The 14,492-nt window shown below is 46.0% G+C and overlaps 1 protein-coding gene across 5 annotated transcripts in view; it reads right to left on the reverse strand.

Annotated features, from left to right (window-relative positions):
* The window catches only part of PLXNB1 (plexin B1), a 77,067-nt gene that overhangs the window by 4,519 nt on the left and 58,056 nt on the right, over window positions 1–14,492 (reverse strand). For 4 of the 5 annotated variants that reach the window (XM_021531442.4, XM_021531427.4, XM_077786133.2 and 1 more), the window contains 21 exons: window positions 14,209–14,314; window positions 12,786–12,922; window positions 12,004–12,180; window positions 11,644–11,812; window positions 10,314–10,556; window positions 8,919–9,095; window positions 8,556–8,704; window positions 8,075–8,175; window positions 7,138–7,355; window positions 6,777–6,955; window positions 6,209–6,275; window positions 5,506–5,652; window positions 4,856–5,033; window positions 3,936–4,039; window positions 3,197–3,281; window positions 2,295–2,461; window positions 1,785–1,945; window positions 1,395–1,542; window positions 607–671; window positions 451–526; window positions 26–100 (listed from right to left, as the gene is read on the reverse strand). In XM_021531442.4, the coding sequence (XP_021387117.3) occupies window positions 26–100; window positions 451–526; window positions 607–671; window positions 1,395–1,542; window positions 1,785–1,945; window positions 2,295–2,461; window positions 3,197–3,281; window positions 3,936–4,039; window positions 4,856–5,033; window positions 5,506–5,652; window positions 6,209–6,275; window positions 6,777–6,955; window positions 7,138–7,355; window positions 8,075–8,175; window positions 8,556–8,704; window positions 8,919–9,095; window positions 10,314–10,556; window positions 11,644–11,812; window positions 12,004–12,180; window positions 12,786–12,922; window positions 14,209–14,314 (2,929 nt within the window). Of the gene's footprint in view, window positions 1–25; window positions 101–450; window positions 527–602; window positions 672–1,394; window positions 1,543–1,784; window positions 1,946–2,294; window positions 2,462–3,196; window positions 3,282–3,935; window positions 4,040–4,855; window positions 5,034–5,505; window positions 5,653–6,208; window positions 6,276–6,776; window positions 6,956–7,137; window positions 7,356–8,074; window positions 8,176–8,555; window positions 8,705–8,918; window positions 9,096–10,313; window positions 10,557–11,643; window positions 11,813–12,003; window positions 12,181–12,785; window positions 12,923–14,208; window positions 14,315–14,492 lie in introns of those variants that run through there. The other variant, XM_085590442.1, reaches the window with a different exon arrangement.

Here is a 14,492-nt window from a genome sequence, read left to right on the forward strand (position 1 = left end):
CATACCTGCTGGAACACACACTCACCTGGTCATAGTACTTATTGATGTATTTGTACAATTCATGTAGAGCCACCAGGGAATTGAGGTCACCTGAATAATTCTATTTATAAGAAAAGAAATTAGACAAAACTGTGAGACACCTAACAATTGTCTTGTCAAATTCTGTGTCCTCACAACTCATTAAGAAAGCAACAGGAAAGAGAATTCACTAACAGTTGCTAGCAAAGGAAAAATCACATATATTTCTTGCCCTGAATCCTTGACTACCCCCTCTTCTCTCCAGTGCTGCCTGGGCAACACCTGCCCTGTGGTGCAGGGCAACCACTAGGCACAGTCAGGGTGTCAGAGCAGAACTGCACACTCAGCTGGAATATCTCATCTTTGCATTAATAACTCTCTCCTGGATACACAGGTGAGGAGCCAGGTGACTTCTGAAATACTTTTATTTACCCGTGACAGCTCAGCCAGGGCAGAGTTCATCTCCTGGTCACTGGCAGAGATGGTCTGACGAATGTCTGCGTAGTACCTAGACAGGGGCACACAGGAATTAGTGCATGGTCCCCCCTCCTCACTGCTGAAACTACAACCCTCACATCCATCACTTACCTTTCCACCATCTGTTTGTAGCGAGGAATGTCCCGGGCATAAAGCAGCTTATTGATTGGAGAGTCCTTGAACATCCAAAACCAGAAATGGTTACAAAAAGCTCCTTTATTGTGCTGTGGACTAACCTCAGCAGGTAACACCATCACTTCTATTTCCTGCCATTTGTTCAGGATCAGGAATTTTTTGTCCTCTGTGTATAGAGGCACTGCAAATAGCAGTAATGCAGTCTTCTAGTAAAACAGTCTGAGGTACCCTGAGATGTGCTGATGAAGACACCCTGGGATCCCTAGACCAGCCTTCCCCCTGGAGCTGGGTGATCACCAGTATGAGATCACACTGGCTATGGCTTTGCACAGCTGATGCCTGATGTGCTTCACACATCCACCCATCCCATCTCTGGTGATCTGTTCAGGTGACTGTTCCACCCTCAGCACAGGGTGAATAGTGATGGTGGAAAGCCTTTCTAATGGTCAATCTGAATGTCCCAAGTTGCATCCTGTGACTCCCACTGTCTGCCATAGCCAACTACAGTTCAGCTCTGTCCCTCAAGAAACTTTATTTACAGCTGCAAGCTGTAAATAAAGAGCACTCCTCAACAATTTTTTATTGCTAAACAAAATCTAATCCTCCTCTCTTCCCAGGAGCCCCCATTACTCTCCAGCTGCACACAGAAGCCAGGGGGAACCTGGCTGCTGTCCCCATGGTGTTATGTAAACATTATTGCCTTCCTAAAGCAGCACTGCTCAACTCTCTGTGCCAACCATGGTCCCCTCTCCCTCTGTACTCACCCGCCCTAACTTATGGTCAGCTATTGTACAGGAGTCCATGAAGGTCTGTGCAATGACCAGCAGCACAGCATCCACATTATCTGACGTCTGGACATCAAAAACAAACTGGGGGTTCTTGATGATGTTGATCCAGAACCGCAGGGGGAGACTGTAGAGAGGACAGAAGTGCAAAAGGGCATTAGCAGAGGTAGCAGCTACAGTGCCAAAAGACATTTTACATCTTACTGCATCTCTCTGCTTTGCCCTCCCAGCAAAAACCAGCTTTTCACCATATGGTCTGCTGCCCTGCACTTGAATTTTGCACCTCCTCAGTAGGCAGAGGTGGCTGTCACTTTGCAAGCTCTAAGCAAGTCAGCAGTGCCTCCTCCAGGGCCCTCAGGAACACCCTACCTGTTTGTCTTCCAGATATGGATGGTCTCGGGGTCTGCGATCCCATAGTGTATGGCCTGCTCATCTAGCAGGTCAAAGAAGTACTTGACTGCCAGAGGAACAGGGCGGTTGGTACTGAGGATCACCTGGAACAAGTCATCCACAAACTTCTGCAGAGTGCCCTGCAGAAAATCAAGTAGGACAGGGTCAGCACAGGCAGAGGAGAGTAGAGAGCCTAGGCCTCACAGATGAGAGGTCACCATCTTCTCAGTGACAGCTCCTCACCCATCCAAAGGCACTCCACCCCCACTGAAGGGAGCAGCAACAAAAGAGAAAGGAGGCCCATGGTCTGTGGAACAGAGGCCAGGGAGAACCTTTTGAACAAAGCAAAATGTAGAGGAGACTCAAATGTACTCAGAGCCACTGCAGGTAAGGAGTATTGCTTCATCTTCACATACAGCCCTGCAATCTGCTGGGGGATATGAAGGAAGGCAAGATCCCAAGCACAACACGATCTGTGCTTCTTCTCACCTTCATTGAGAGCAGACGTGTCAGATAAATCTCTGGGATTGCCTTGGCCCGCTCCCGATCTCTTAAGCTCCCACGCCGATGCTTGGGAAGCTCTGGCTCTTCTGTTGGTTTTACCAGGTGCCAAAGTTTGATCCCACCTTCATCTGCATCCTCCAGCATTGGTGTTTCTAAACCAAGCAATTGTTTACAGATGAGTGTTGTCTCTCTCACAGTAGACCTTGGCCAGGTGACTCCCACGAAAGCAAGATTTCCCAGTATAACAGAAACAAAAATGGGAAGAAATCTCTGGAGACCTCTATCCAGCCTTCTGCAGAGTTCAACTACTGCCAACAGTACAGCAGGTTGCCTTTGTTTACCCAAAACCTTCAAGGTCTTGGAAAGTTCCCCACACAGAGATCCCCCACCACCCCAGTAGTCTGCTTCAGGGTTGAACCACCCTTTTGCTGAAGATGTTTTGTTCCATATCCAATTTGAATTTCACACAAGCTTGAATCACAAGCTGCAGCCTGTGGCCTCATGCCACAGGAGTATCCACAGAGCTGTTCGCTCTGCCAGGCAGTAAAGAAACTGCCTGGCATCCCATCATCCCTCTCAGGCCATGCTCAGCTTTATCTGAAGGTAAAAAGATTTCTGGAAACTGCAGACTGGTCAGCCCTAGAGAGTCAGACAACTGTGCTTGTTCTGGATTTTCACACCTAGCCCAGCCTTCCTCTGCTCTCACACTTTTGCTTTTCTCTAACCTCACCTGACCAAGCTTTCACATGTCCTGACAATCTTATGAGGGTCCAAAGCACGTGTCAGCCTTCTATATCAGCATAAAGCTGGGGCTACAGCAAGAGACTTGTCCTACTAACTGGCAAGTGCTCTGAAGTAATTTTATGAGAAAAAAACATCAAACTCACTTTCTCCTGGGATATAATCCTGATTTTCCCTGTGGATGTGCTTGGTCAGGCGTGGGACGAGTGCTACTGTTGCTCCATCAGGCACCTGCACACAAGCAAAACAACAATATTCAAAGCAAATGGCATGTTTCTCATCAGCATAATAAGCAAGTCCTTGTAGAGCAAAACAGGCTGTACCATCACTAGAAATAGAGACAGAAACAGGGATTTAGAGGCACCATAGATGTCTTTCCTGAGGGTGAGAAAATCTTGTCTGTACCAATTCAAAAACAAATGTTCAAAGTACAACAAAGATAATACTCAGGGACTGAGGTCATTCAGATCTAGAACATGTTGCAGTAAAGTACTAACATACTGCAAGATACAACATACTGGTGCAAGGTAATTAAAAATATCCCTCTTTCCATTGTTAGAAGGTATTCTCAGCTCAACGCATCATCACCTCTTAACTGATCTGGCTCTGAACAGGAACTGATCCAGCACATCACCTTCACTGCACTATGAACTTGTGCCTATCCTTCCAAGTCCTACACATGTCCACATCTCAGGTATGGGGTAAGGACAGGGTTGTGTGAGGAAGTCAGGCTGCAGCCACAGCACTGACTTAACTTGAATATGTTCTGCAAGAAAGATCCAACCTTTTGACAATGGTCTGCCAGGAGCCAGAGCTACAAACAGAGCCTGACAGTGTGTAGAAGGATAAGAGGAGAGATAAAGCAATGGCAGACTGAGTTCTGACCTTGTAGTGCTGAAGAGTGTTCAGACGTTTCCACGTTCCTTGAACAACAGATGTCACATCCTCATCGGACAGTATCAGATGACCTGCCAGCCCTGATCTCCACTCTACAGCCATTGAAACACAGAAAATGAAAGGATTAACTGCTAATTCAAGGCATCATCTGCATCAACCTGGCTGACCTTGTTAAACACTCTCTGGTCCTCATCAACTTTTACCTGTGCTATTTCACAGAACATAACCTGAGCAAGTACCTGTAATGATGCTGAGTCCTGCAGTCACAGGACAGACCCCTCTGAGCACAGAGACAGGTGGCCTCATGGACTTCCAGGTTCCACCTGTCATGTTCCTACACATTCTGTCAGATTGTGACTCTTCAAGCAGGTGGTTCAAACCACAAATATGCGCCCATAGTTTTTATCAGCTATTTCCTCAGTACTTCTCATCACCATTATTCATCAACAGAATTAAGAAGATGGAAAACTGAGTGTTTTCTCTCCCAATATAAGTTCTACCATTCATTAGCTACCATGGGTAAGATCCTCCCTGACATATATTATTAAGAGGCTGCCAGGAAGTGCCAGTCTATGCCTACAGCATCTTTGCACCACACTCAAATCCTTCTCAAATCCTACACATTTTTTGTACTTTTTTTCTATATCCCTTTGCCCAAGCCATTGCTGTAGTCTGAGTCTGGCAAAGAACACCATGAAGTGAAAGAGGGTGAACCCTACTGCTTCTTTCCCACCCCCATCTCTTCTGTTACAGCCTCTTCCCTGTTGTGTCCAGCCAGAGTGGTCAGTGATTCTGCACACTCAGCAGAGAATGACAAATGTCACACCTGCCAGAGTGCTGTGCACAGACAGCAAAACACCATTCCTCCACTTCCTCACTGAGTTTTGTCACCAAAGAGCTCTGCTCACCGAGGTCCAGGGTGTCTGGGTCTGGCCGGTGACAGTAGGGCGTCCCTTTATAGATCTGATCTAGGATTTTCTCCTTCACCTGCGTTATAGTGTCACAGTCCAGCACTTTCGCAGAAATCCCCTGAGAGTCTTCTGCCCCTCCTGCACCAACTCCTGCTTGTGTCAAAGCATTTAAGGTCTGGGGAAGAAAAGGTCACAGCTACTCAGCTGATAAGATTACATCTGACACATTTACACCTTTGATGGCTGGCATTCAGGCAAGTTAACAGCTAGTCCTTTCACTGGGAGATTCAGAAGAGAAAACATCACAGATGTTAAACACCTCAGTCTTGTGTTCTTAGCCTTGTGTCAAGAGCTGAAAGCCAGTTCAAGAGCACTGGGCAGGAGCTTCGATGTGCCATCAGCAACGTCATCCCCTTATTTCTAGATACAGCACAGCACGTACGCCAGATGAATGTGGTGAAGGTTTTTATCAGCCTGGGGCAAAAGCGCCTGATTTAGCAGAGCTCTTCATCATCTATGAACTTGTGCTGCTGGAACAAACCTGGCTCCCAGGAGACAGTGGCAGGATGCTGTGCTTGTGCTTTGGTTATGGCAGCAGAGACGTTCAGCCCAGCTGTACAAAAGAAGACAGAAGATTTGGCACTTACCAGAGTGCGGTACTCCAGGTCCTCTCTCAGAAGGCGGTTGTCATTCAGGGTATATTTGGCTTTCCCTGTCACCCAGTCAACTGGCCCTTTGTCCACCTGGTGTTTGATTCCTCGAAACAGCATGTAAAGGGGCTCCCCAACAGAATCCTGGCATGGAAAGGAAGGAGAGAAATTCAGCTTGCTCCACCCAGCAGAGCCCCAGGCACGGAAACATGGATATCAAGCAGGACTGAGGATTCAGCAGCTGAGCCACAGTAGACAAAGACAGCGCCTGCGCCAACAGCCCCTGCTCCATGCACAGGAAAAGTGCACTGTCCAGCTACCAGAGAGATGCACATGACCAAGGCATTGTTCTGCCTCTGTGTCACCAATCTGAGAGAATCCTTGCCACCTCCCCCAGCCCTCCAGAAAAGCAATTAGACCAGCATCTATACTCCCATGCACAGACCAGCCTGTGGCCTGTGTATCTCAAGTTAAAGGAGCTACATTGAGGCCTCTATGACCTGGTGACACATCCTGGCAACAAGTAGTATTGATGCTGGTTTAAGAAACCCTGTTCCCAGTGAGCAGACCAGCTTATTTGTCACCCTGAAATATAAGGGTGACCCTGGCACTATTTCAGCTATGAGTGAGGCACAAAGCAAAACTGTTCCTGTTGCCCCTCTTTTGGCCCCTCTACATCACAACGGGACAAAGAGCTCACCCTCACAAATGCATACAGGCAGATGGACATCCAGTTGGTTAACAGCTTCTCTACCACTGTTTCTGTCCTGAAAAAGAGCACTAGGTTGGTCACAGGAATGTGGTGCAGAACTGGGGGAGATTTGGAGGTAAAGATCATTTCCTTTGGAAGAAGGGCACTAAGTCATGATACAGAATGGAGAGGGAAAAAAAAGCCTTTCAAGACCAGCACAGTTAATGCTTTTTACACAGCTTATTGGAAGCACTTGTCAGCCTGAAGGAGGCATCAAATTACAGAACTTGAGAGACAAGAAGCAGGGAACAGTGGAAAGACGCTGGTAGGTCTCAAACAAGGCAAATGTGATCAGATCAGAAAGATGGAACATAGAGGCATCTACTGGGGATCTAAATATGGGAGATATCTCAGTTTAGCTTCCAAACATGGCATGACTGTGAACCCAGGGACCTTTATATAGCAAAGTGGGATTTCAAGACTTGGCAGAGCTTTTCAGAGTTTGCCAGCCAGGCAGAAAGGCTCTGACCTTCTACCGTCAGGTAGCTGCCAGTGGGACTATGGCTGGCTCACTCACCTCCGCAGCATCAGCTTGGGGTTCTTGGCCACATACTGCTCCACAAGGTCGTTCAGGAGTGTTTTGAGGATGTCAGTGAAGTACTCCAGCTTCCCATGCAGTGACACCGTGAGCAGTGATGCCACGTAGGCCCGGTCTCTCGGAGAGAAAGTGCGCTGGATCTCCAGAGTGTGGATGAACTGGTGGGAGAGAGATAAACCATGAATCTGCTGAAAATAGAGCAGTCACAGCTGCTGGCTCTTGGAAGAAGTGGTGCAGAGAACTATTAAAGAATGATCCTTAACAGACACTGCCCACCTCCTGCTGCCAGTGCCATGGCTCTGGCCCCGCAGCAGGCTGTCAGCAGAGGAAGGGACATTACCTTTGTGAGGAAGAGTTTGCTGTTGAGGAGGTTGGAGAGCTGGACCAAGCCCTGCTCCACTGTTTGCCGTCGGCACTCAGGGATGTCAAGGTCCCTTTGCAGTGGGGACTCACGGTGGCCCGGAAAGAAAATGCGTTCTGCGTAGGACTTGTAGTCCAGGAAGGGGATCCCTGTGCCCACAAGGTCACTTGTGAGGTCCATCATCTCAGTCATCAGGTCTGAGGGAAAGGAAAATACCCATGAGGATGACACAATTGACATGATCTCAACTGATTGTGCAGAGCATGAGCTAAGTGGAGGAACCGGGGCCAGCAGTATGGGACTGAGAAACAGGAAGGATGTTTCCTCTCAGGAAGAGGCATATTGGGGTCTCACTGTTAGAACATTTAAAGCTAGACTAGGTGGCAGGAGAAATAGCATGAGGAAGGTTCCAATCAGGAGCTGGTTTCCAATTTTATAAAGAGGAAGCCACTATTCAGCACACACCTGTGGTTACAGGCATTAACTACAGCAAAGATGGAGTATTAGAGACCTGCTCCTCACTCCTTCACACATTAATTGGGTTCTACAATCTCAGTCACCTGCAGAGTTTCAGAGTTTCCTACTGTTGTAAAGAGCTGAAGTATAAAGTTTGTAAGCCTAGAACATGGGCTGCAGTTCAACTTGCCCTACACAAAGACTGGGCTGTCTTGACTTTAGCTCTTCATCTGAGTCTGGAGGATGAAGTGGAGAATGAGAGAGGTCTGTATAGATCACTGTGCCCTGAATTAAAGAATTAAAAAAGGAAAAAATTGGCTCTACATTTCTATGAATTGGCACAGGATAAATTATCTCCTGCTCTGAGCTATGCAGACAAGTACACAGGAATGGGAAGAGAGGTAGGGTTGAGAGTGGTTCTCCAAGTTTCCCTGAAGAACCCAGGAACTCAGTGACTGACCTGTGAATTCCTTTTTGCATCTGTCCCGAACACTTGTTTCCAGATTTTCCAGTTGGATTTGAACTTTCTTGTAATCCCTCAGAGCCTGTTTGCTCTTCCTCCTGCAATAAGAAGCAAAATTGTTCCTGGTGGCACTAGCCCAGGGACTGTCCTTGCCAACTGCTGTGTTGCTGCCAAAGACTCCAGGGCAGCTGGTGCTGAGGAGATTTATACGAGCACCATCTTTGCAGGATACCACACAGTGTTCCATAAACTAGAGGTGTGTCTTGAAGCACCCATTAGATTCTGAATAAACCACAGCGCAGAGTGTGACTAGCAGTGCAACATGCCTCCTACATCCAACACCAGCAGGAGCTCAGAATGTGGCACAAAATAAAGAAAACTGTAACCTTGTTTAGGCCAAAGATGTACATTCTTGGTCACATCCATTGAAAAACACTGAGAGGAACTTAAAAGCCTCACACATGCCAGAACTTCTTACCTGTATATGAAGACGATGACCAGAACAATCAATGCCACAAAGGATGCACCAACACCCAGACCAATCTGTGCCTCCAGCGGGAAGGTGAGCTGGCTTTCCGTGTCATACTGCACTCGGCCTAGGAGGAAGTTCAGGTTTCCCATCTGAACCTGTAAGAAGAAAGCATTTGCCATGATGATTCCATTCCTCTGTGCAGAAATGAAATACAAGGCCACAGGGCTTCTCCCTAATTCACAGGGGGCAGACAGCTGCCTAAAAGAGCTGACCCACAGCTTGTACCTTTCTCAGCTTCACATCCCACTCCCATTTCTTGCACATGCTTCTGGAAGTGACAGGATTTCTGGCAGTGCTGCAGTTCCCTACCGTGAACTCTGGCAGCAGGTCCGTGCCCTCCCGCTTGGTGCGGTGCCGCGGAGCCGGCTGCTCCGAGGGGGGCTCGCAGTAGAGGTGATTCCTTGTTAGTGTCTTCACCACACAGATGCCTTCCCCAATCATAGCCATAACTTCATCCTTGGAAATAGCCAGATCTAGATTTTCCCCCTGAAATACATTTGGACAGCACATGAAATCAGTGAAAAAACAACTATGTACTGCCATGGCTTCAGAGAGGATGGAGGAGACCAACACCATGAGATGAAAGCAGCCTTTTTTCTTCTTTGTTTAGGCCCACATGTGAATAGGCTGCAGGAGTTAAGTTTGTAAGCTAAAAAATTCAGTTACAAATAATTTAGATTTAGCATTAGGACCTGTAGCATGCTGCATAAGTACAGTTATAAATAGCCTGTCCTCTTAAGGCTCTTCAGCCAAAACACAGCTAAGCTCAGCTCTTCACTCTGTAAATTTAAAAAGGTAGTTTCATGTCAGTTAACCTGCTCACCCAACTGAATCAATCAATGCCTTTCAAAGGTATAACATATCTGTGATATTTCTCGTATTTGATTTCATTCTGGGGGATTAAGACTTTTTCTTTTTTTAATAAAACCATACATAAAGACATTTTCATGCGTTAATGCTTTCTAAGCCCAGAGCTCTGTCAGGGTATTCCAACAGGCTGACAGATCAACCTCCTTGTCTTTTAAAGTTCTTTTACAGTTTTCTCAAATTGCCCTACATGTTTAAGATGCATTCAACTCCAATGGCAGTGATCTAGGCATTTCTATGCTCTTACATCCTCACAGTTTTACCCATATGCAAAAAGAGAGAATGTGGAGAATTTGCACCTACAGCTGCAGCCATTACTTTAAGAGTACTGGACTGAAAAGCACCTTTCCATACAAAAGAAATACCTCAATTTTTTCTTGCATGTACAGTAAAAATAGAGTCACTGCTCTTCTATATCATCTTTAATGAGTGATTTTCCTGCCATCACTTAGTAACAGGTCTTCCCCACTGGCAAGATTCTTTTACTCCTAAGTTAACTTCTAGAGGAAACCGAAGTAGTTATGCTAGGGTCAACAGCTGAGAACAGGACGTGGGGATAATGTAGTACTAATAATTCATATACAAACAGTTTATTAGGATTAAATAAAACCCAAAAACAAACCACAGAAGTTTCCATAAGCCCTATGAAACCCTAGCACTAATTTATGGACTCAAGAGGCTTTTTTGGTGCACTTTTCCCTCCTCTTATGTACTGTTTCTCACAGGCCAAAGCAGATGTGCTGTGACAGGTTGTAACCTGTCAAATTCTTTAAAAACCTTGGATGCTGCATAAAGCTTCATACAAGGAACATTAATCCCAGCTGTTTTTTGCCTTACCTCCACAGAGATGACACTTCCTGGCTTGTGACGATATGGTTTGGCAGGGTCCTCAGCATTCAATGGTTTTAGGATGGGGTTGACTTCATAAGAGAAAGGCATGGGATGCAGCGAGTTGAAATCAAAGCTCAGATTGTCCAGAATAAATTCCAGTTTGATACGGACACTCCTCAGCAGCAGGTTAATGGCTGGAGTTTTGCACAGGATCAGGTAGGAAGAGTTAATGAGACATGGTTCTTCAAACTAAGTGGAAAAGGCAAAAAAAAAAGTGTTAGTAATGGAACACCAATGCTTCTCCTGCAGCTTGGCAATACTTTCCACCCTAAACAATCTGGGGCCAGTCTGCATTCTTCTAATCTGGAGAAATGCCAGAAGAACCCTGTTTAACTATAAAGGGGGAAAATCCAAGATCTGAGGAATTCCCCATGTTCCGCTAAAGGAAAGCTTTCATAGCACTGGTTTTGTTGGAAGGTCTCAGCAGTGGGAATCAGCTTTGACATTCCCCTGGCAGCAAATTCTGGAGAGAGACCAGCTTTAGATTTCGGTGCACTGAGAGAACAGGACCAAACATCTTCAATGCAAGGCTGTTTTCCCAGTCTGAATGCTTCTGTGAAAGTGTTCCCATGCCTGGCTGGATATGTTTTATACATTTGGTGAAAGTATTAGAGGTTTTTTTTTTCTGCCCTACAGCCATAAATGTTTCCTAAGAACACTGATAAAACCAGCTGTTATTGATGCATGTGCATCAGGAACACATTTATGTACAGGAAGCCCTTCACCATTTGCACTGATAATGCAAATCCTTCTATTTGGGCTGCCAAACCACCCTCTACTTCTGCAAATTCTGCTGCATGCTCCGTGACCTTGTACCTCTGTAATGACCCATCTCAACAGACTGGCAGCAGGACAGCAGAAAATTATTGTAGTGTTGGTGATTTCTCTGGCTGGTTTTGTATCTCAGAGTGAAAGACATCCCAAGAACTACAGAGACAGACTGAAATATGCAAAAGGAAGAATCTGAAGCACAGACACACTGAGCCACACAAACTCTCTGGCTCGGATGTGGATTCCTTTATCTCCACACTGGTGCATTGCTATTTCTGTCCCACATCTCTAGGCAGAGGCAGACCCAGCCCATGGAAATGTTTGTGGAAGTGCTTAACCTCTCAGCCTGACAGAGAACACTTCCATGGGCCAAGACTGTTGGTACAATCCAAGCAGATAACAGCAAGTGGTGGGAGAAAAAAAGCCCAAGGGACAGAAGGTCCACTTCTTCAGAGGTGGAATATCAACCCTTGTGCAACCACACCTCCACAGAGTGACCTGCTACCTGCTGGATGCTGCACAGAGAGTCCTCAGGACACTCAGAGTCTGGGATGATCCTTCGCCATCGCCCCACTCCTCGGCGCCGGCGTTCAGATGGAGAAACTGTAACTCGGATCTTTGGTTTCTGTACAACATCCAAGTTGTATCCATGAACTCTGAGCACTCTCCCTCCACTGAAAGACAAAAGTAGCTGATCTGGCTCACCTGTTATTCATTAGCTCAATTTTGTCCATGCTCCTATCCTTCTGTTTATGCTCATTCTGGCATAAGCCTGGCTTTACCACAAAGTGCTACTCAAGAGAACTGCCATTGGTGCTGCAGCCCCAGCACACTGCCCAGGGGAAGGGACATTCATTCTTTGTACCTGAGGAAGCTTTTAGGTGGCTCTGCAAAAGTGATGTTGGGATCCAGAGTATATCTAAAGAGGGATCCTTCCAACCTCCGCTCTTGCTCCCCGTATTTGATAGTGACTGGGAGTTCTGTGGACACATTGCTGGGACTTGTCTGGCATGCCAGCTGATCTTCTGTCATCTCAGAGAGGCTAGGAGAGAAGAAGAACAAGGGATTAATACAACCACTGCAGAGATAGATTTTGTATACTGTGCCTTTCTCTTTGCAGAGAGTCTGCAAACCTCTTCTGCTATTTTCCTAAATTCATGCTGAAAGCTCTTGTGCTTTATCTGTGCAAGTAGTAGTTGCTGGGCAGCTGTTGGGAGCAGCACGCAGACAAAAAGCAGGTACGGTCACTGTTCAGACTGAAGGGACTGGACACATGCTACCAAGGTATGTGTACCTCCTCACCAGCAGTGAGGTGAGGCAGGTCTACGTGTCCCCAGGTGCAAAGGAACAAGCAGCTCTTGGGATCAGGCTGCAGGACTGCAGCTCCCCACCAGCAGAGTGTCAAGGTGGGTTACAGTCCTGTCAAGGGACAAGCAGAACAGAGGTGTGCAGCCCTGCTCACATCCAGGGAAGGTGGGCTAGAATCTAAGTTAGTTGAGGTTGCTGCCATGATCCTCACAGGGAAGATCCCCTGAAACACAGAGGAAAGCAGAGCTCCAGCTGCTCCAGGCAGCATCACACACTGGGAGGCTCTAGGAAGGACTCAGGACAGTGCACAGCTAGCATACTGGCAACTTCTGATCTTACATCTGACAAGGGAGGTCTCCAAGCAGGACACTGATCTCATTAGGATGCCCAGTCAGCAGCTTCGAGCCTAGAAGGGTAAGGCAGGTTCCTCCTGCTTTGGGACCCTGGGTTGGAACAATGGATTTCAGCTCTGGATTCTAGAAGAGGGAAGCAAAAAAAAAAGGGGAAATGAGTGATAAGGACCTCAAAAGACAAGACAAGGAAAGAAAAGAGCAGAATGTCTCCAGTATCCTCTAATGCTCTGAAAATAGAAGCTACACATCCAAACCACAGGCAGGCCTCAGCTATACTCCAGCAGCTACTTTACTGAGAAGAGGAGGGATCAATCACACCAGAAAGAACATGAATCAAGGACCTTTCCACAGACTGCCAAAGGCATATGGATGCTGCAAACAGCAGAGCTGTGAGCCTCACACACAAACCTGAGGATTAACAGTCCAAAGGGATTGTTCAGATCCGTAATTGGATTAATAACTCAGGTTAGGAAAAACAAGGTAGCAAATAAATTGCCTGTTTGCCTAGCAGATGAGGAGATTAACAGCAGGGTGCCCAAAGAATTTTTGTTGAGACCTGTGCTGTAACAAAAAGAAAACTTAGTACCACTGAGGAGCTGCAGCAAAATTTAGCAGAGTGACACAAGTAAGTCACTGCTAACAAACAAAAAGCAAGATCCATGAAGTAAGAAGGAGGAAGAAGACTAAAGGATAAAAAGCAAACATGTACACCATTTCTAGTCTCTAAATAGAGACTGGTGATAACCAAAATAAGAGTAGCAGGCATAATCTAGTACATATATATCAAGCCAAAAATTGAAGAACCTAAGACTTGTCAGAATCTCTTGTAAATTGCACAGAAAGGAAGAAGCAATTGTACTTAAAAGTTACTTAAATATTATTTCATAGTTGCTGGGTTTAAGATATCAAAAATTATCAGAAACATGTTTAAAAATGATAGGAAACATTTCTCCACAAAATGCACAGGAATTTTGGACTTACTGCTACCAGCTGCTGAAGGTCAGAAGATAAAAGCATGTTCAAACAGCAATTTGCATATTAACAAAAGAAAAGTCTTTGTATGATGTTAAGCCATCAAAAAAAAAATCTTCAAGTTGGAAACATAGAAGAAAAATACAGAGCATCTCTAAGTATTTAACAGCTACCATTGTCAAAAAAGAAATAAAATCAATAGACTACAGAATCTTTAGTATTACCAGTACAGCTGTTCTTATAATCTAAAGGGGGGTGAGGAAGGAACAAACCAAACGAACAAAAAAAAATCCCAGTACACCACACAACACAAACAGCAGGAAAATCAGATAAAAATACCAGCAGCAAGTGCCTGGTAGAGTCCTGTAAGCTCATGCAATAAACAGCCATTTAGGAGAGACACTGGGAAAGCAAGGGACATATTATAGTTATGTTACCTGATAGGTGAAAACATGACCAGAAACTCCACGACCTCCTCCAGGTACCTCCACCACAATATGCCCAAACCTCTCTGTCCAGCTCCCGCCAGTGATGCACACGATGCTGCAGGACAACCCAAAAACAAAGTCACACCAGGGGAGAGCAGGGGAGCTGCATCCATGTCAGCGTGTCCTAAAAACTTCTAGCAACCACAGTTCCCTTCTTCCAGCCTCATCTGATGCTCAGCATACACGACCAAACATTGAGAAACACCTCTAAAAAAGCTGGGTTAGGTGCAGCA

Source organism: Lonchura striata, chromosome 12 (genome assembly GCF_050655825.1).
Source record: "Lonchura striata isolate lonStrDom1 chromosome 12, ASM5065582v1, whole genome shotgun sequence".
NCBI lineage: Eukaryota > Metazoa > Chordata > Aves > Passeriformes > Estrildidae > Lonchura > Lonchura striata.